The 22,301-nt window shown below is 35.6% G+C and overlaps 1 protein-coding gene across 1 annotated transcript in view; it reads right to left on the bottom strand.

The window, feature by feature from the left end:
• Positions 1-6,670, bottom strand: part of LOC145248700 (fibroblast growth factor receptor 2-like) — a 380,337-nt gene extending 373,667 nt beyond the window's left edge. The window contains exon 1 of the mRNA XM_080110355.1: positions 6,538-6,670. Coding sequence (XP_079966481.1) covers positions 6,538-6,670 — 133 coding nt within the window. The remainder of the gene's footprint in view (positions 1-6,537) is intronic.
• Positions 6,671-22,301: the final 15,631 nt, after the last annotated feature.

Genomic DNA, 22,301 nt, shown 5'->3' with positions numbered 1-22,301 from the left:
TTCTTTTAACTTTCTTGAAGATTTACATTTGGATTTTACCATCACTGGATTTTTTATTTTCCACCAGACTATCAATTCATGTGCAATCACCTTTTTCTTCACTATATTCCCTCTGCTTCACTTTTTTTTGTTTTCAAGTAAGATCTTTGACTTACTTGTTGTTTCATCAAATACTTCTGCATACAAAATCCGATCCCGCATTTTGCTAATTCCTACCCTCTGATGAGAAGGAAAGTATTTCTTCGAAACTCCGCGGATTAAGGACTATCCATTTATCTAATGTTTCCTTTTCAGATTAAATATGTTTTTAACTCATTTCAAAGTGTTTTTTAACATATTTTATTAACTGTTTGCTCATATATATATATATATATATATATATATATATATATATATATATATATATATATATATATATATATATATATATATTCGTGGTTTGTGTAGCTACGTCATTCTAGAAACAATTAAATGGTATCGTCCTGTCTATTTCTCTTTTGGTTTCATTTTAATTCTTCGAAGTAAAAAATCAAGGGCCCCCATTCTGGGGCTAACCCTTAATCACCGTACGAGAGACATACACGTAGATATTCGAATATTCCATTAAAGTTTTCCTTCACCTCTCAAACACGGAGTTAGTAAAAAAAGTTAAGAACATCATTTTCCTCTGCCCAATTAATCATTTAAGTATATCTTTTTTGTGGTCTCGTGATCTTACTGGATTCCAGAACAAGAATTCATCTAGTCTATTGGAGTATCCAGCTCTGCGCTGTTACTTATAACTTGGAGAAGGTGCACCATTCCTCATAAAAGCCAGTATGGATTAGTCATGCTGAGGAGATCTAATGATTTTTTTTTCACAGCCAAACAACGTCGCAGCTTACAAGAGCCATGACAGTCAACGAACCGGGAGTCCAAGACTACAGTTTCGCCCTAATCAGGGCTCATCAGTTAGACATATCCGAATCCAGGATTCGAAACCCGAGTCTCTTGCATGACTCTTTATAAATTTTAAAAAATAAAGAAGTACAACTTTTTTTTTTTTTCAAACGGTAAAAAAAAAAAAAAAATCATGTGAACTCTTTCCAAAAAATTTGAAAGGAATAAACGCAGCAAAAAAAGAAAAAAACATCCAGTTTTTCCAACATCTTTCATTGTTATTTCGCTACATTATATATACATAAACATAAACAAATTCTTGATGAACCGCCTCCTTAAATAAGACACTTTATCAAATCTCCAATACTAACGATTACTACGATACTATTCCATTGATTACTGTACACGCAATAACCCTTATCCCCGAGTGGCTTCCGGGCCTTGATAAGTGGTGACCTCCATGTAAATATATATATATATATATGTATATCATATTCATAAAATAAACCTACATAAAATTGTAAAAAGAAAATTATATTTACATATAAACACGTACACATTTTAGTATACATAAAATAATATGCGTAAATATTCTTAACCTGCTTAAACTTTAAGACAAAAAAAAAAAAAGAACTAGAGGCAGATTCAAAGAGCAAAAGCTATGACAATTCATTGCTGAAGTTTTTAAAAAATGGTTCAGTAAAAAAGAAGCTGCCATTAGAATTTCTTTCAAATGAGTAAATGTTTCCTCCATTTGATGACAAGTTAATCAATAAAAACAAAATGAATGCAACAACATTTTTTTCTTTTATGGACAAAAGATTTTCTGTCTTCTGCGACTTTGACATTTGATCGGTGTCATCATTTAACACGTTTAACTTTTTGATATTAATCTTAAGTTCAGTGTGCAAACGTCAGACATTTTATCTGCGGATAAAATTGATATTTGTGTATAATACCCTATCAGTATTGTGTTATATACGGTCTTACAAAGAGGATTAGTCGACTAAAAAGCACCCCCTCACCTCCAAAATCAACGCCTGACCTCAATTTCAAAATTTTCAAAACTGTATTGATTTCATAGGAATCACCTAAAACAATCTGACTCCCAATTCAGGAAACACGTTTAAAAATATCGATTCTTCCAAAAAGTATTAAATCCTAGATTTGCAAAAAAGATTATCCACTGCTGACCTTTTTTAAACACGTGTCCCCTGTTGACTCTGCAAGAAACCGCCGACGCGCTATCTTATGCAAAAATTGTCCATTGCCAAATTGTGCTATAAAAACTGCCATCACCCAATTGTGCTACAAAAACTCTCCATCAGCACATTGTGCTATAAAAACTGTTCATCAGCACATTGTGCTATAAAAACTGTACATCACCCAATTGTGCTACAAAAACTGTCCATCACCCAATTGTGCTACAAAAACTGTCCATCATCCAATTGTGCTACAAAAACTGTACATCACCCAATTGTGCTACAAAATCTGTCCATCACCCAATTGTGCTACAAAAACTGTACATCACCCAATTGTGCTACAAAAACTGTACATCACCCAATTGTGCTACAAAAACTGTACATCACCCAATTGTGCTACAAAAACTGTACATCACCCAATTGTGCTACAAAAACTGTACATCACCCAATTGTGCTACAAAAACTGTCCATCATCCAATTGTGCTACAAAAACTGTCCATCATCCAATTGTGCTACAAAAACTGTCCATCACCCAATTGTGCTACAAAAACTCTTCATCACCCAATTGTGCTACAAAAACTGTCCATCACCCAATTGTGCTACAAAAACTGTCCATCACCCAATTGTGCTACAAAAACTGTCCATCACCCAATTGTGCTACAAAAACTGTCCATCATCCAATTGTGCTACAAAAACTGTCCATCACCCAATTGTGCTACAAAAACTGTCCATCACCCAATTGTGCTACAAAAACTGTTCATCACCCAATTGTGCTACAAAAACTGTCCATCACCCAATTGTGCTACAAAAACTGTCCATCACCCAATTGTGCTACAAAAACTGTACATCACCCAATTGTGCTACAAAAACTGTACATCACCCAATTGTGCTACAAAAACTGTACATCACCCAATTGTGCTACAAAAACTGTACATCACCCAATTGTGCTACAAAAACTGTACATCACCCAATTGTGCTACAAAAACTGTACATCACCCAATTGTGCCACAAAAACTGTACATCACCCAATTGTGCTACAAAAACTGTCCATCATCCAATTGTGCTACAAAAACTGTCCATCACCCAATTGTGCTACAAAAACTGTCCATCACCCAATTGTGCTACAAAAACTGTCCATCACCCAATTGTGCTACAATAACTGTCCATCAGCCAATTGTGCTACAAAAACTGTCCATCACCCAATTGTGCTACAAAAACTGGCCATCACCCAATTGTGCTACAAAAACTCTTCATCACCCAATTGTGCTACAAAAACTGGCCATAACTCAATTGTGCTACAAAACTGACCATCACCCAATTGTGCTACAAAACTGTCCATCAGCCAATTGTGCTACAAAAACTGTCCATCAGCCAATTGTGCTACAAAAACTGTCCATCACCCAATTGTGCTACAAAAACTGTCCATCACCCAATTGTGCTACAAAAACTCTTAATCACCCAATTGTGCTACAAAAACTGTACATCACCCAATTGTGCTACAAAAACTGTACATCACCCAATTGTGCTACAAAAACTGTCCATCATCCAATTGTGCTACAAAAACTGTCCATCACCCAATTGTGCTACAAAAACTCTTCATCACCCAATTGTGCTACAAAAACCGTCCATCACCCAATTGTGCTACAAAAACTGTCCATCACCCAATTGTGCTACAAAAACTGTCCATCACCCAATTGTGCTACAAAAACTGTCCATCACCCAATTGTGCTAAAAAAACTCTTCATCAGCACATTGTGTTACAAAAACTGTCAATCACCCAATTGTGCTACAAAAACTGTCCATCACCCAATTGTGCTACAAAATCTGTCCATCACCCAATTGTGCTACAAATACTGTACATCACCCAATTGTGCTACAAAAACTGTCCATCACCCAATTGTGCTACAAAAACTGTCCATCACCCAATTGTGCTACAAAAACTGTCCATCATCCAATTGTGCTACAAAAACTGTCCATCACCCAATTGTGCTACAAAAACTGTCCATCACCCAATTGTGCTACAAAAACTGTTCATCACCCAATTGTGCTACAAAAACTGTACATCACCCAATTGTGCTACAAAAACTGTACATCACCCAATTGTGCTACAAAAACTGTACATCACCCAATTGTGCTACAAAAACTGTACATCACCCAATTGTGCTACAAAAACTGTACATCACCCAATTGTGCTACAAAAACTGTACATCACCCAATTGTGCCACAAAAACTGTACATCACCCAATTGTGCTACAAAAACTGTCCATCATCCAATTGTGCTACAAAAACTGTCCATCACCCAATTGTGCTACAAAAACTGTCCATCACCCAATTGTGCTACAATAACTGTCCATCAGCCAATTGTGCTACAAAAACTGTCCATCACCCAATTGTGCTACAAAAACTGGCCATCACCCAATTGTGCTACAAAAACTCTTCATCACCCAATTGTGCTACAAAAACTGGCCATAACTCAATTGTGCTACAAAACTGACCATCACCCAATTGTGCTACAAAACTGTCCATCAGCCAATTGTGCTACAAAAACTGTCCATCACCCAATTGTGCTACAAAAACTGTCCATCACCCAATTGTGCTACAAAAACTGTCCATCACCCAATTGTGCTACAAAAACTGTCCATCATCCAATTGTGCTACAAAAACTGTCCATCACCCAATTGTGCTACAAAAACTCTTCATCACCCAATTGTGCTACAAAAACTGTCCATCACCCAATTGTGCTACAAAAACTGTCCATCACCCAATTGTGCTACAAAAACTGTCCATCACCCAATTGTGCTACAAAAACTCTTCATCAGCACATTGTGTTACAAAAACTGTCCATCACCCAATTGTGCTACAAAAACTGTCCATCACCCAATTGTGCTACAAAAACTGTCCATCACCCAATTGTACTACAAAAACTTTACATCACCCAATTGTGCTACAAAAACTGTCCATCACCCAATTGTGCTACAAAAACTCTTCATCAGCACATTGTGCTACAAAAACTGTCCATCACCCAATTGTGCTACAAAACTGACCATCACCCAATTGTGCTACAAAATCTGTCCATCACCCAATTGTGCTACAAAAACTGTACATCACCCAATTGTGCTACAAAAACTGTACATCACCCAATTGTGCTACAAAAACTGTACATCACCCAATTGTGCTACAAAAACTCTTCATCAGCACATTGTGCTACAAAAACTGTCCATCACCCAATTGTGCTACAAAGACTATCCATCACCCAATTGTGCTACAAAACTGTCCATAACTCAATTGTGCTACAAAAACTGTCCATCGCCCAATTGTGCTACAAAAACTGTCCATCACTTAATTGTGCTACAAAAACTGTACATCACCCAATTGTGCTACAAAAACTGTCCATCACCCAATTGTACTACAAAAACTTTACATCACCCAATTGTGCTACAAAAACTGTCCATCACCCAATTGTGCTACAAAAACTCTTCATCAGCACATTGTGCTACAAAAACTGTCCATCACCCAATTGTGCTACAAAACTGACCATCACCCAATTGTGCTACAAAATCTGTCCATCACCCAATTGTGCTACAAAAACTGTACATCACCCAATTGTGCTACAAAAACTGTACATCACCCAATTGTGCTACAAAAACTGTACATCACCCAATTGTGCTACAAAAACTCTTCATCAGCACATTGTGCTACAAAAACTGTCCATCACCCAATTGTGCTACAAAGACTGTCCATCACCCAATTGTGCTACAAAACTGTCCATAACTCAATTGTGCTACAAAAACTGTCCATCGCCCAATTGTGCTACAAAAACTGTCCATCACTTAATTGTGCTACAAAAACTGTACATCACCCAATTGTGCTACAAAAACTGTCCATCACCCAATTGTACTACAAAAACTTTACATCACCCAATTGTGCTACAAAAACTGTCCATCACCCAATTGTGCTACAAAAACTCTTCATCAGCACATTGTGCTACAAAAACTGTCCATCACCCAATTGTGCTACAAAGACTATCCATCACCCAATTGTGCTACAAAACTGTCCATAACTCAATTGTTCTATAAAAACTGTCCATCATCCAATTGTGCCACAAAAGCTATCCATCAACCAATTGTGCTACAAAACTGCCCATAACTCAATTGTGCTATTAAAACTGTCCATCACCCAATTGTGCTACAAAAACTGTTCATCACTCAGTTGTGCTACAAAAACTGTCCATCACCCAATTGTGCTACAAAAACTGTTCATCATTGTCTTGTTCTACAAAAAATGTCCATCGCTGACTTGTCCAAACATGTTTAAAAATCTTGTCTCTTCCAAAAAGTATTCACTCTCTAGTATTTCAAAAATATTGTACACTGCTGACTTTTTTTAAACGTGCATACTCTTGCTTAAACGTGTCCCCTTTTTACTCTGAAAAAAAAAACCTTGCCTATCCTCTAACTTGTGCAAAAACTCTTCATCACCGACTTTTGGTAAAAAATACTGTCCATCGTGAATTCGTGGTAAAATACTGTCCATTGCTGACTCATGATAAAATACTGTCCATTGCTAACTCGTTGGAAAATACTGTCCATCACTAAATCAGTGCAAAAATTCTATCCATTTCCGATCTGTGGTAAAAAACTGTCCATTACCGACTTGTGAAAAAAACTCTCAGGTTAGGGTTAGTACCATATTTACATACTTCTTGACTGGTGAAAAACTGTCCATCGCAGACTTGTAGTAAAAAATTGTCAATCGCTGACTCGTTTTAAAAAACTGTCCATCACCAACTCGTAGTAAAAAAACTGCCCTTCGCCAATTCGTGGTAAAAAAAAAAAATGTCCATAGCTGACTTCTGACTCATGATAAAAAAAACTGTCCATAGATGACTTCTGGTAAAAATCTGTCACGTTAGAGCTAGTATTATATTATATACATCTTAACTCCTTAAAAAACTGCGCATCATCAACTCGTGGTTAAGAAAAAGCTGTCCATCGCCAACTTGTGGTAAAAAAAAAAAATGTCCATCGCAAACTCGTGGTAAAAAAAACTGTCCATCGCCAACTTGTGGTAAAAAACAAACTGTCCATTGCCAACTCGTGGTAAAAAGAAACTGTCCATCGCAAACTTGTCGTAAAAAAAAAAACTGTCCATCGCCAACTCGTGGTAAAAAAACTGCCCAATAAAAGAATGTCTTTAAAATTCTATGTTGCAATGTGATCTAGCCATGTTACTCCTTTATTAATCCAAACAATTTCCTCTTGACCATAAATCACCTCTTTTAAATTAATGTTAAGTTCATAGTACAAAAAATCAATTGCAAATGATGTGAGACATTTAATCACCTGCATATCTGTAACATTGCCGTTACAAACAAACAGCGTTACAATTTTTATTTATTTATTTGTTTGTTACAAACAAACAAAAGAAATAAAATATCAGTCGGCCTTTTTCTTTTTTTCAACAAAAGTTTTTTTATTACTGTTATTTTCGGCACCATTAAAAAAAGTCTCTCGCTGGAAAATGTTCATTTTAGCCTGGGAGGCGGTTCTCCTTCTTCCCACTGCACGGCGGCTGCAGCCAGCCATTTCTCACATGCGTCTTTATATATCCATTCTTTTCAGCACCCACTTTGGTTCTCCTGACCACGTGTTGCATTTTTCTCTTTTTTTTCTTCCTCTTCTCGCGCACTCTTCCTAATTTACATATGCGCGGTTTTCTGCTACTGTTGCTGCTAATCTCTTCGCATGCTGGCCATCCTTCGCTGCTGTTGATACTTTCCATGTGCACTGTGTTACACATGAACACACTTGCTCTACTAAGGATATTGAGCACTTGTGAATTCTGCGGTAGTTCTACCCCACCTCCATCAGATTATGAGGAGGGGAGGAGAGTGGGGATTCATGACGATTCTGTACTTTAGCGTAACAACTTAATAAACAAAAGAAATAGTAAAAATTGAATTAAACTTGAAAATCTTATCTAAAAAAATAGCACGGTTCTTATACTGCAGAAGTACTAAACGGATAGAAAAATGTAATCGCCCTAAAAAAAAGAAGAATCTGCCTTTTTAAGAGTTAGCAGTAGAGCTCCCTAATTATTTAGATGCTTTAATTATTTTTCAAAGCAGGAACAGACGCACATTGGATGGTTTAAAAAAATCCCCCCCCCAAATATCCCACCCCCAAAAGTAAATATTATCAACTAAATTGACCCACCCATATAACAAATCATGCAAACAATAAAATTTCTCTCAACAACGGAAAAGGTGAAATTACAGAATAGTTAACAAATACCTTCCCTTACATGTTATGAATGAGTTTCCAGATTTCACAACGATCTGTAATTTGCCTAACTAAAAAAAAAGAATTGGCATTTACAGCTTTATTCTTATTTGTTTTATACAAACTTTGTGGGTGTATATTTCAGCACGGTCCGTAAACTGCAGAAGTTTTCTTTAACAGTAATAAACATTTTTATGCATCCAAATATTTTAAAACATCTTAAAAGTGATAAAAATAAAAATAAAACCAACGGCGTCAGCTGGGATAGAACCTAAAACTTAGCATCTTTACTCTATCATGCTATCCATTGACCTTACTAGAATAGTTATGTGAAGATGCTGGAAATGAATCTGTGTTGGAATGTCTTCCTTATGGGTATCGATGATCTAAAAAATCCAATGAAAAAAGTTACAGGCAATTTTGATTAAAGTTAACATCTTACACAGCCTAACATCACAAGTGCATTTGCAAAGTTTTGTTACCACACAAGCTGAAGAGCCTGACATGTGGGATTAACAATGGGTTCTTTGGTGTGACGGTAGCGTGTTCGGAGTGAATGTTTCTGTTTGGGACACAATTGCACCATGATACTTGGATTTTTCATGTTAAACTTAAATTCAAGTTATTATCACGGCACAAGCAGTAAAGCCAGGCATATAATAGTTAAAGGAAGGAAAGTTTAAAACATTTACGCATGCGCAGACGATAAAGGCGTTGATAAAGAAATGATTATACCTGACACCCTGTCACATTCTGCAGCAGTTCTACACCAAGAATTAACGAATTTTTCTCAATTTTAGATATTATTTGGCCGAGAAATTAGCAATTCAGAAAATGTAAACTTTATTGGCCTTTTCTTAGTAATTTTTACTTTTAACTGGACATACAAACATACACACAGACAAATATCAGGACCTAAAAAAATTATTTAAAAACAACATTGTCTCTGAAAGAAATACACATTATACCTGTTGTGATAAGAGCTAATGGCCTAATATAAAAAATTTAATACTTGAAAACAATCCCTGGAAATACAAAGCTGTAACGAAATACAAATAGCAGCCAAAAAGGAAACAAGGTCTATTCTTAAAAAAGCCCTCGCATATTAATCCAAATCGTAATGAAATAAAATGTTAGCTCTAGGTCAGGGCCTTTTCATCTTTGTTATAATGGAATAACCTAGCACCCCTCCGTACAATAATATACAGACAATATAGATATAGTCTTCCAGGAATGAGAAAGTTCCAAGACACTGAGAGAGACAGACTCTCGCCTTGAATCCCCTTTGTAAATAACTCTTTGTATTAACCCTAAGTGAATGTCCTGTGTTATGATTATAGCACCGGTGGAAGTTAGGGTTTGTGTTAGTACTATACTATATACTTCATAGCATCTGGTGGAGGTGAGGGTTAGGGTTAGTACTATATTATGTACTTCTAAGCACCTTGGGGAAGTTAAGGTTAGGGTTAGTACTGTATTATATAATTCTGAGCACTTGGAAAGTGTTAAGAATTTCTAATATAAAATTCTGGAAGCAATTGAATTTAATTTCGATTTTAACAAATTTCTCTTACGTCACACTATTAAACTACTTAGTCGGCTATCTATTTTTGATATGAGATTCTAGTAGTTATAATACTGGCGGAGCATAATCATTTTGATTTTGCATTCATTTTTGATGAAGCGTATGCACTAGTTTCCCATAATTAACTTGAGATACTAAATTTGAAACCGATACTTTTATTAAAAAAGAAAACGTGTCGAACGAAGTTTATTAGGTAGTGGTGTTTGAAAAAAAAAAATAATCGCTCAACTTTCATTCAACTAAATTGCTTTCATCTTTTCCTCCGGCGAAAGATAAACAAATTAGCGATAACAAGCACCTACTTCTCGACCACCAACGGATAAGGCGACAAAACAGATTTGTGACAGTAAATAAACCAAGACAAACTCCGAAAGAGGTGGCAGGAAAATTAATAAATTGTCGATGCACAAAGCGTCCATAAAGTTCACTGGACGACTTTCAGATTAAAAGTCGTTCTTTTTTTTTTTTTTTTTTTTTTTACATAGACATCACCACTTATCAAGACCAAGAGACCACTAGAGGATAAGGGTTAAAGAGTGTACAGTAGAAATTGAACAATATAGAAATCGTTAGTAATGGAAATTCGGTAAATTTGCTAACTTATATGGAACGGCTCATCAAAAACTTGTTTGCATTAGACATAAAAACAACCATATTGTAGTCAGATGGAAAACAGGAAAACGGAAGACAATTCCATAGGCGTGCAGTTCTAAGAAAAAAAAAACTTCACAATGCTTTCACACATTAGAGCAATGGTTCCCAAACTTTTTTTTTTTACGTGGCGGCACAATATTGAGCACTTGAAATTCTCACGGCGCACCTATCACACAAAATCAATATTTTAATTCATACAGCCTTTTTATGCAATAAAATAAAGCTTACTTTAAAGGCTACATTAGGAGTAGTAGTAAGGCGTCTTTGCATCTAACTTGAAACCATGCTTTATTAGACAACATTTGGCTGCACACAACGCAAATTGGAAAGGAATCTGTGAATCCTTAGTCCAACGAAATCCAAATTTCAAGTAATCCTTCTTTTTTTTTTTTAATTTTCTTGTCAGTTTGCTCAAGCAGGGGATGAAGCATCCTACCAGATGCCAAACATCCACTCGCTAGCTCAGTTATTCCAACCGAGAGATCTTTTTAAGACTCTGACCGCCCCTTTAAGTGAAATTGTTTGAATCTATCTTATACTTGGTTCACCGGGTATATTTGCCTGATAGTTTTTTAAATTCTTTTTTGCATGAGTGCATTGGCTCCTACAATTACTCGAATTATCAATCATCACTATACAACCGGCTGTTTTTTTTTTTTAAACAAAATTATAGAATTTATTTATATATATTTATAAATACAGACAATTACCAAAATTATAGAATTACTCTTATCATCATTATCTTTTTTCTTTCTAGAAACTTCTCCATAATTAAATAGGAAGTGAATCCAACATTGAACAAAATCATAAATCAAAAAGAATTTTTTATAATAATTCAATCATGTTTTTTTGTTTTTAATTTTCCCAATTAAAACGTTAAATTACAACACCTAAATATCAGATACGAAATACCAACCGAGAGTATGTTCATATTGTAAACGAGATTAACACAAAGCATAACAATGCTTACGGATGTTCATTCTTATTGGGAAATTGAAAATATCTAACAATTTAAACAACATATTTTTATAAACAATGAAACACGCACAAACTCCTACACTAATACAACACAACTTGCATATGAAGACACTGCCAAGGATGCTGTAAAGAGGGTTAACTTCCTTTACTCGCACCTGCCAGTATCTTATATCCATACAACACCAACATTCATTCATACATTTTTTTTTCTTTACAAAGGAGTCATCACTTATAAAGGCCTGGAGGCCACTCAAGGATAAGTGTTAATGAGTTTACGGTAGTCAATGTGACAATATCATAGTAATCGTTAGTAGTGGAAATTTGATCAATTGGATTACTTAACGGGATGGCCTCATCAAGAACTTGTTTATGTTGGACTTGAAGATGACCATATTGTAGTGAGTTGGAAAGCAGGAAAACGGAAAAGAGTTCCACAGGCATGCAGTTCTAAGAAGAAGCTTTGTTCATGGAATCTACGTTTAGGTTTAGGCACAGATAAAGAATGGGGGAAATTACTAATAGTGGTTTCAGCTAGATGAGTGTTTTTTGTGAAAATTTGGCAAGGGGGGGCATAGATTGGAGCTCAGACGAGCACTTGAATGAAAATAACGATAGAACAGAGACAGGCTCACAACACCTCTTCCATAGGAAAGACGTTGCATCGAGTATTGCTGGTGCATCTACCATTAGTCTCTCCCCGTTAAAGCATCTCCAATCTAATAGGTTCTGCACTGTCAACCAAGCTCCAAATCCTGTCCCATCGTTCCAATATTTTATTTATGTGTCACTTTTACAAGTACTTCAATGGAATGTGCTCTAATGAACTCCTAGTACTTGTGCCCCCTCGACGTAAATACCGCCCGACTAACCTGACAAGCAGCAAAATCCCACCTCTTCACTATAGAGTCCCCCTAGATGCGGGAAAGCTTTCTACTCTAATAGCTTCTTCGCTCAAACTGCTAGACTTTGTAATTTCATTCTTGTTTCCTGTTTATACCTGATAGTACTTACATGCAGAAGTTTAAATGGAATGCGAACAGACATCTAGCTGCTCAACTTCCTACTTAGAGTATCTCTGATAGCCCCTACATCCCAGTGACCATGTATTTTGTTTAAAATTCTCCTACCCTCCTCTATCCAAACGAAACAATTTCTAGTGGTGAGAGTAGGCGAAAAAGCAAATAGAAAGTCAGGCAATCACCTAAAACTTACCGCATCACCTGAAATGAATTCTAGAAGAGATCTTCCACTCTATAATAAAATGTTAAAGTTGGGTAGTTCATTTTTCTTTGGGTCATTAGAAATGATAATTTATATATCAAAAATTAAATTAATTATGTAATTTTATGACTTTAAATGCATGTCTTAGTAACGTATCGAGATAAATAGCGTCTTTTTATGGTAATCTGAAAATCACAAAAAAAATAAATGAATAAAATAATAACTCTATAGCTTAATCTATACATATATATAAAAGTGAACATGTCTGTGTACATTTTCCAATGCAAAAACTCTGTCGATTTTAAGTCTACAGACTCGCAATTTGATATACAGGGTACTGAGATTTGGGAAAATCATTGTAATCCGTTTTTGTCCAGAAATTTGGATGTTAAGGGGTCAAAGTTCAACGATTTGATCTTTGAGAACTCTACCAAACTCCTATCAGTGGAAAATTAAGTTTTAAACACAGACAAAACGAAAAGAAATTAAAGAAACGTTTTTGGCATCGAAAACGGCACACATTTTTCATATTCTGATATATTAAAAAGTTCCAATATTTTGGATTACCGATTTCAGCTTAATCGTCCCAACACTAATTTATAGATAGAATGAAACTTTGATGAATTTGAAAGTAGTCGAAATATTCATCTGCTAATGCAAACGTATTGTTGTTCTTGTTTTAATGTTCTGACAACCGATTCGCACGGTAGTCAATACAAAAGACAAAGCAACGAATGGATGGGAGAATCCTGTAAAAGAGATTAAAATATATATATATATATATATATATATATATATATATATATATATATATATGTAATATAAAGCTGAATGTCTGTGTGTGTATGTGTGTGTGTCTGGTCACGAATAGGCTCCTATATGGTTGACTATTTTAAAAACCTGATTACATATAATGATAGAAGATATATCGAGACACAGGAATGGGTATGTTTGATCTGGCAGAACAGTGGTTCATTAAAATTGTGGGGTCTGCGTTCGCGCCTGGTCCACAAAGTATGGAAATAAAAAATTTAAAACTTAAAAAAAAACATTTACAAGTGTTTTTGATATAGATGTACATAAGAATACTTTGATAATTATGTTTTAACTTAAATAGGGATGGTATAATAAAATTTTGGGGTCTGTGTTCGCGCCTGGCCTCCATAGAATGGAAATAGGCACAAACTTTAATAAAGACTTTTCATATCTATCTGCGTAAGTACACTTTGATAATTATGTTTCAGTTAGAAGAAATATGGTATAATAAAATTATGGGGTGTTCGTTCGCGCCTGACCTCCATAGAATGGAAATATGTCACAAAGTTTAACAAGGTTTTTTAATATAGATCCACAGAATATTGTGATAATTGTTTCAGTGTGAACAGGTATGGTATAATAAATTATGGGGTTTATCTATTTTATTTTTATTTTCATCATATTTTGCTTTGGTTTTGATATCCCCAAATTCGAAGCTATCTCTTTGCAACCCTTCCTCTTCATAACCTATCATACTTTCATAAATCAGAGTCCATTTTCTGTAGGCTGTTTTTGAACCCAGTCAACGACGGGTACTTTTGCTAGTATATATATATATATATATATATATATATATATATATATATATGTATATATATATATATATAGCGATATTCTTTGTGTAAAAAAATTGAGCTTAGGTGTTTGGACAATGTCAAAACATTGTTAATTCACTGCCTGCACAACAGTTAGAAGCTCCGACTGCCGTTTGCACTCCGACTGTTTTGGGCTTGAGATAGTTGTTTGTCTAGCCACACTAATGAGCTGCGAAACAGCGAAACAGTGCTGTATGTGGATGACTATAATGCTCCCTATCTTGGGTTGAGCATATTTGGAAGTGATATACAAATTACCATTAGCATATTAAGCGATGATCGTTGTGTAAACAAATTTAGCTTAGGTATTTGGACAATGTCAAAACATTGTTAATTAACTGCCTGCGTAGCAGCAGCCAAACAGCGCAATGGTTAGAAGCTCTGACTGTCTTTTGGGCTTGAGGTAGTTGCTTGTCTAGCAGCATTGATGAGCTGTGAAACAGCGAAACAGTACTGTATGTGGATGACTATATATATATATATACAGTGGCTCCAAAATCTGCAAATTGAAGCTAAATTGAATGTAACTGTTTAAACAACCTATACCTCACTGGATTCGCCTTTCATTCCTCTATAAGTTTACCTGTTCATATTTCACTTTTAATTGAAGTATCCTAGTGTTCACATCAATTTAAAAAATTAACTTCAAATCGATAAGGCAAAAAGAAACTCTGCACAATGAAAAATTGTTATTTAAATGTAACTTTAGAACATTAACGCAACACAAATACAACAGGAACACAATGAACTAAGCATAGTCCTTTTGCAGTCTGACAGCCTGCAATCTTTTGGGAATTCCTTGAATTCATCTGCGATAATACTCTGGTGAAAGGTCATTCCACTTCTCTTACATTTTTGTCCAAAGTTCTTCCACATTTGAAAATTTAACATTGTGTAGCTGTTGCTTGATGTAATGCCATACGTTTTCGATAGGATTGAGGTCTGGAGATTGAGCAGGCCAATCCAAACACGGAATATCAATATTCAAAACCCGCTTGACATTGTAGCTGTGTGAATGGGAACATTATCCTGCATGAAGATGGGATTATCAACATATTAATGCACTTGATCAAATTAATTCCACCTTGCAAGCGAACTAACCTAGTAAACTTGTTTTCGTCACTAAAAATCATTTTTGACCAACATAAAGTCATAATCATCGGACGAAGTCCAGGCGGCGCTTTCTGTTCTTTGCAGAAATCATTGGCTTACGTCTTGTAAAAGAGCCTCACAAAGTAAATTCCTTCAATCTGTTCTTAACTGTAGAATGAGAGCACTTTTTCACAAAACTACACTGTTGTTAGTTTTGGGAAGCCGTTTCAAATCTGTTTCTAAGGCTGCAGATCTTGATAGCATTGTCTTCCCTGTAAGAAGTAACTTTAGGATGACTAGATTTAAGGGCATCACGAACACTGCCGGTGCTTTTGCACAATTATTCGTACCGTTTTCTCATCACATTTCAATCTGCGGCCGATTTCTTGATTGGATAAACCAGAAAGGTGGAGATTAATGAGTTCCTGACAATCACTTAGAGAAAGTCGAGGCATATGGACTAAATGTTACGTTGTATAACATGGAACAACAACAATTATGATTAGAGATGCTTTGTTGCCTAAAAGGTGAATATTTTAAGCTGATTTTAAGCTTATTTGTTGCTGCAGAGATTTTTTACCTTCTTGATTTAAAGTTAATTTTTTTAAATTGATGTGAACACTAAGATACTTCAATTAAAAGTCAAATATGAACAGGTAAAATTATAGAGGAATAAAAGCCGAATCAAATGATGTATAGGCTGTTTAAACTGTTACATTCAATTTCGCTTAAATTTGCTTCTGTTCAGGAATCTGTTTGCTATTTGCCAAAACTGGTGGGAACCAAGGCGCTGCTCAGCTACTTTAGACTTGATGGACTGAGCATACAACTCTCTTGCATTCTTTTTTACTTTCTTACAATGGTTGCTGGCAGTCCTGAAAGTGGTTTTAGTCTCAATACATCTATTACGTTGGAAGCAATAGAAAAAGTGATTTCTGTGTGTAATGAAAGAAGCACATTCTGGAGAGAACGATGGCTGACTGTTAAGTTTTTGCGGGAACTTTTTCGAGGGTATGAAACGGTCTATTACCTACAATTAACCATTCCATCAGATCTGATACTATAGAGGACACATCTTTTTTAAACATGGAACGCAGAGGTAGATACTTCAATTAAAAGTCAAATATGAACAGGTAAAATTATAAAAGAATAAAAGGCGAATCAAATGAGGTATAGGTTGTTTAAACAGTTACATTCAATTTTGCTCTAATTTGTGGTTTCTGAAAAAATGACAAGTGCGGATTTTCTTTTTGGTGCCACTATACATACTCTCCTACTACATAAAAGAAACTGTGTTTGTATCTGTGAGTTCATCCCCTATAGAATCGAAAACGGCTGAGGCGATTTTTTTTGGAAATTTCGCAAAAAATCTACCTTATGTGCCTGGCAGTGTTCTCAGATAGGTTTTGTATCAGTATGTCTTCAATAAGTATCGATAATTAAAAAAACTGATGAACGGGGAACAAGTGATTTGGGCTAAAGTTAACGCTTTATACAGCCTAACATTACAAGTGCATCTGAGAAGTTTTATTACGGCACAAGCAGAAAGATCGGAAAAAATCAACAATAGGTTCTTTGATATAACAGGGATGCGTTCGAAATGAATGCTTCTGTTTAGAGCACAATTGGACCATGATACTTGACTTTTGCATTTTAAACTTTATTTCAAGCCGTTATATATATATAGAAATATAATTTTATAAAATGAACAGTAGTTTCTCTATAGCACAATGTATTGTGAACTAAATCACTGCAGGGAAATATGTAAAGCTTCACCGTGGTATGTCCCCAACTGGAGCTGGCAATCAATTGATTTTATTGAAAAAGGGTCGATTTCATCGATTTTGATGACAATAAAAATATGGGAGTGTGAAACATTTGTTGATCATCATTCAATCTCTGGCAACGTCGGGTCTCCTTGCTATGAGCCTCCCTCTTTGGGTTGAGCACTGTTGTAAATATATCTCACCCACTGCTTATTTGGCTATAAGTGAGGAGGTTCGTTGTTTGTTTGTTTGTGAATAAACTTGCAGCCTGACCACTGTGGTGAGCGAATGTTTATTTAATGTATATTTGATGCAGTCGTTTATGAGCACCGATCCATGGTTTAGTGGTAAAAACTGTCGACTATCAATGCGATGGTTGTAGGTTCAATCCCCGGCTAGGGAAAGATGCTAGTCTTGCTGCACTGATGAGTTGTGATACAATGAAACAGTACTGTATGTGGATGACTGTGTATGTGTGTGTGTGTTTCTTGTTTTTATTAGTGATAATTAAATTCGGTTTTGATTTAGCTCCCCTTGGGAGGTAAGAAGAGTAGTCTCCCTTTGAAATGAGAAGTAACCCTATATTTTTAGACAAATAAGCACATATATTCGTTGTTTTTATTCATTTATTTGGGTTACTTGTATATAAAATAGTTATCCGCACCCAATCATAGACTCTGTTGTCCTGGGTTCGAGCTTAGGTATAGTCGATAACTATAATATATACAAATAATCTAACTATATATATATATTATATATATATATATATATATATATATATATATATATATATATATATATATATATATATATAATCAAAGGCGAGTTTAATGGTGTACAGTGTTTTTAAATAGCTAGCGAATGAAATATTCATTTGTTTAAGAGGACAGGTAAGCAAATAATTAATTAAAACACCTGGACTGTGTCCAAGTCAAAACAAAATATCAACAACTGAGAATAAATGAAGCCAAATCAGGTCTGGAGTTTGAATAATTAAAGATATACAAACAAAAAAAATCAATACAATCTGCATTATATGGTGCAATGTTATGGTGTCATTAACATGTCTGCCTCATAAATTTAAAAATGTTATAACTTGAACAGCGAACATAACAAGTATAAAAAAAATGTTTTTATTACTGTAAGTGAACAATGGAATAGGTTAGCCTAACTAGCATGTAATGCATATGGGGAACGGTCCAATTGCACTCGTTCCATTATACTCTTTGAGTACTGTTATGAAATCAGTTATGATAATATTGTCTGAATTTTTAAGATGAGGCTGATAGTTTATATTACTTGTATTGCTCGGACTATTGTTCTCACCTTGAGTGTTGTTTATGCAATGTTTTGGTCGGATTGGACTTCGACCTTCTTCAGATATGTTATTTGTTGTTTGGAAAAGAGAAAAAGTTACTGGCTCCGTAGATATTTATAATAAAGATCGACAGAGGATGAAAGGGAGATAATCCCCTGTCGATCTTTATTAGAGTTGGCTCCCCTTTGTTAACCAATTTTTCCACAAATAAGAAACAATAACCATAAAATAGAGATTAACTCAAAGTATACGAAAATATTAATAGTAATTTTCCTCTTTACTTTTCCAAACAACTAATATGTCTGAGGACAGTTGAACGCCAACCCGACCAAAACGTTGTAGAAATAACAATTAAGATGAAAACCATACACATATCTGTAAAGTGGACGTGTCTGTGTGTTTGTGTACATTTCCCTATGCAATCTCTGTCAATTTTCAGTCTACAGACTCGAAATTTGATATACAGGGTACTGAGATTTGGGAAAATCTTTATAGTCAGTTTTCGGACAGAAATTTGGCTGTTAAGGGGTCAAAATTCAACGATTTGACATTTGAGACCTCTATCTCCTCCGCCAATTTTGGGTATAAACAATTAAAATTTTAGATATAGGTTCCTTGGACATGGATCTAACTTAATAACTTGATTTGAGCCCAAAACAATAAATGTTGAAAGGTCATAATAGGGGTCAAAGTTTAAAAAAATTGACCGTTTTATTTTTTTTTGCTCAACATACACCTCCAAACACCCGGGCAACGCCAGGCTGAAATGCTAGTATTCCAATCAATGCAAGTAATATAATATTGTTCATATTCTCAATCGCTTTCCAGTATTATTAAACAACCGACTCATTTTCTTTTCATTCAAATGAACGGATGCATATGATCATATCAGCATGTAAAATGGATGTTAAACTAATGATGATGATGATGATTAAAAGTGCCAAGAACAGCGCAAATAATTAAATATACATGTAGTTAAATTGAGAAATGAAAGGATGGATTAAAGCATGGATGCTATGAATGGGTCACCAGTTAGCAAGTGCTAACTTAACATCAGGAATTTAATAGTGAAAGTGACAAAAACGAGTTCATGAACAAAAATATATTCATATGTTAATAATTTTACAGATAAAAATGTATCACGCTAAAGAAAGCTTCACTACAGCTTTATTTTAAAAAATTTAATTGAAAAATCAATTCAGGTAACTTAATTATGTAGTAGAGCTGACATCCGTTCAATGTAGCCGCCTTCAGCCTCAATCACTACCTTGATACGGATCCGGAACTGGGAGCATGCATTTTCCACAAGTGCCAGCAGGAGCTCAGTGATTACTCGGCAGATGGCAGGGATCAGGCTTGCTTTTGTGTTGTGGGAGGTCATGTTGGTGATGTTCTCGACGTATGACCAAACGAAGTAGTTCAGCGAGTTCAGGTCGGGGGAAGAGAGGGGCCAGTGAGAGAAGGGTACAAAGTTATAGCACTCCTTCTGAAGCCAAGCCTGGGTCTCTTTGGACTTGTGGGCTGGCGCCGAGTCCTGCTGCCACACTCAGTGTCTGCTAACGGCCACCTGATTGCACCATGGGATAACCACACTCTTCAGCACATCCAGGTACATTTTGGTATTGACTTTCAAGCTGACTTCGAAGATGTGAGATGGCATAATGTGGCCCTCATTTGAAACCACACCAAAGACCATAATCTTTGTTTTCATTACACTGGGCATGTTCCTATTATTTGTGGCAATCCAGCGATGCATTTTGAGGGTGCTGGCAATGGCCCTGTTGTCATAACTTGGATCGGAAGAGAGCATGAGTTGTACAGCACACGTCTTCGATTTAGCTCGTTTAATATTGTGTCACTTTCAGACATGATAGAAGGCTCCTATTGCTCTTGGGATTTGTACACAACTGGCCAACTAGTAGATGGTCTGTACCAAAAAAGAAAACCGGTTTTCATCAAACGGAAATGGAATCATGCTGTCTTTTCTAGGGCGAAAATTTAATCGTTTCACTCTGTAATTATATGGTACTGGTGACACTGATAGAAAAAGATATTGAGAGCACATGATTTGCATAAATGAAGACGCCAAATGATCTCATTAGATACGCAGTTGGCTTCATGATAAAAAAAAAACAAACTTATTTTTATGAAATATTTTTAATGATCTGAATAAATGCGAATATTGATGTTGCTTAATCCAGTGCGGATGATGTATATCTTCACTCATCTGAATCATTCGACCTTCTCCATCTCGTTAACGCATTAAATGTTATCTTCTTTTTTATGCAAAGCCAGAAGGAAGATGTGTTCTTAATTTTGCGAATTAGAACATTCATTTAAGCGTAGCTCATCTTTTACATCTGGAAACGTCTAAGCATTCAACCAAGAAAGAATGAAAACAGCCGAAGTAAGCTCTCTAAAAAGGAGGCACATTTGTAGCATATTGTACGTGGTGGTGGTGGCGGCAGCAGCGGTGATGGTGATGGTGAGGGGTTTCTTATATCTCTACAATTTATTCATAGTTAAAATGATGCCTACCGATATAAGGGTGTTATAGAGCGAATCTGAGCACATGTGAGAAAATCAGCAGCAGCCTATGATAGCTGACTAGCGAAAATATCAGCAGCACCCGTCTTAGCACATATGCAAATTAAGCCAGTGTGCATGCGCTGACGTCACGAGAAAGAGGAAAAGAAAAATGCAGAAAAATGAAGCATGTGGTCGAACAAAGAAAATGATCGGACATGTTTTGACTCAGGTGCAGCGAGAAAGAAAATGCACCATGTGGTTGAAAAAGCAGAGGCAGGCGACAAAACGGTGTCTTGACAGACATGTTCGATGCATGAGTGATATTCTGAAACACAGTGAAGTGCGTTGTTGGAAATTACTGGAATAAATGCTTTTTGTATTCAACTATAAAAATACGACAGTATTTTAGTGTCCTACCTTGTTTGTGTGTTCCTGCAATGGTACCAAACAATGCACAGGTCTGAGTGGTTGAAATGTAACGACATGATTCGAATGTAACGGCCACGTTACAAAGGTTACAACTGGTGTTCAGTTCATAGACAAATTCTCGTTTGAATTAAACAATATTTATGCACTAGAATGTCCACAAAGGCTAACATCCAATCAAACCCTAAAAACATGCACTTGCCCTTCTAAGCGTGTTTGAACATCCCAGTCTTCTTATATACTTACTCTCTGTCTATGATCTCTAGTTAGTTAAAATTGAATTGGTCAGACAAAATCTAACAAACAATGTTGGCATTAGTTTTATCAACAGATGACCAAAAACCCGAGTACACAACATGGTGGCAGCGGTGATGGAGATACACACAATACATATTTTTTATATATATATATATATATATATATATATATATATATATATATATAAGTGAACGTGTCTGTGTGTCTGTGTATATTTCCCTACGCAATAATTCTGTCAATTTTAAGTCTATAGACTCGAAATTTCATATACAAGGTACTGAGATTTGGGAAGATCTATGTAATCGGTTGTCGGCCAGAAATTTGGCTGTTTAGGGGTCAAAGTTCAACGATTTGACTTTTGAGAACTCTACCAAACTCCTCTGAAAATTTTCGGTGTAAAAACTTGAAATTTTAGATATAGGTTCCTTGGACATTGATCTAACTTAATAACTTAGTTTGAGCCCAAAGCAATAAATGTTTA

The sequence above is a fragment of the Euprymna scolopes genome, chromosome 27 (genome assembly GCF_053919585.1).
Source record: "Euprymna scolopes isolate OS-2025 chromosome 27, ASM5391958v1, whole genome shotgun sequence".
In the NCBI taxonomy this organism is placed as follows: domain Eukaryota; kingdom Metazoa; phylum Mollusca; class Cephalopoda; order Sepiida; family Sepiolidae; genus Euprymna; species Euprymna scolopes.
Note: the sequence above shows the minus strand (reverse complement) of the source record. Positions and strands in the feature narration are given on the sequence as shown.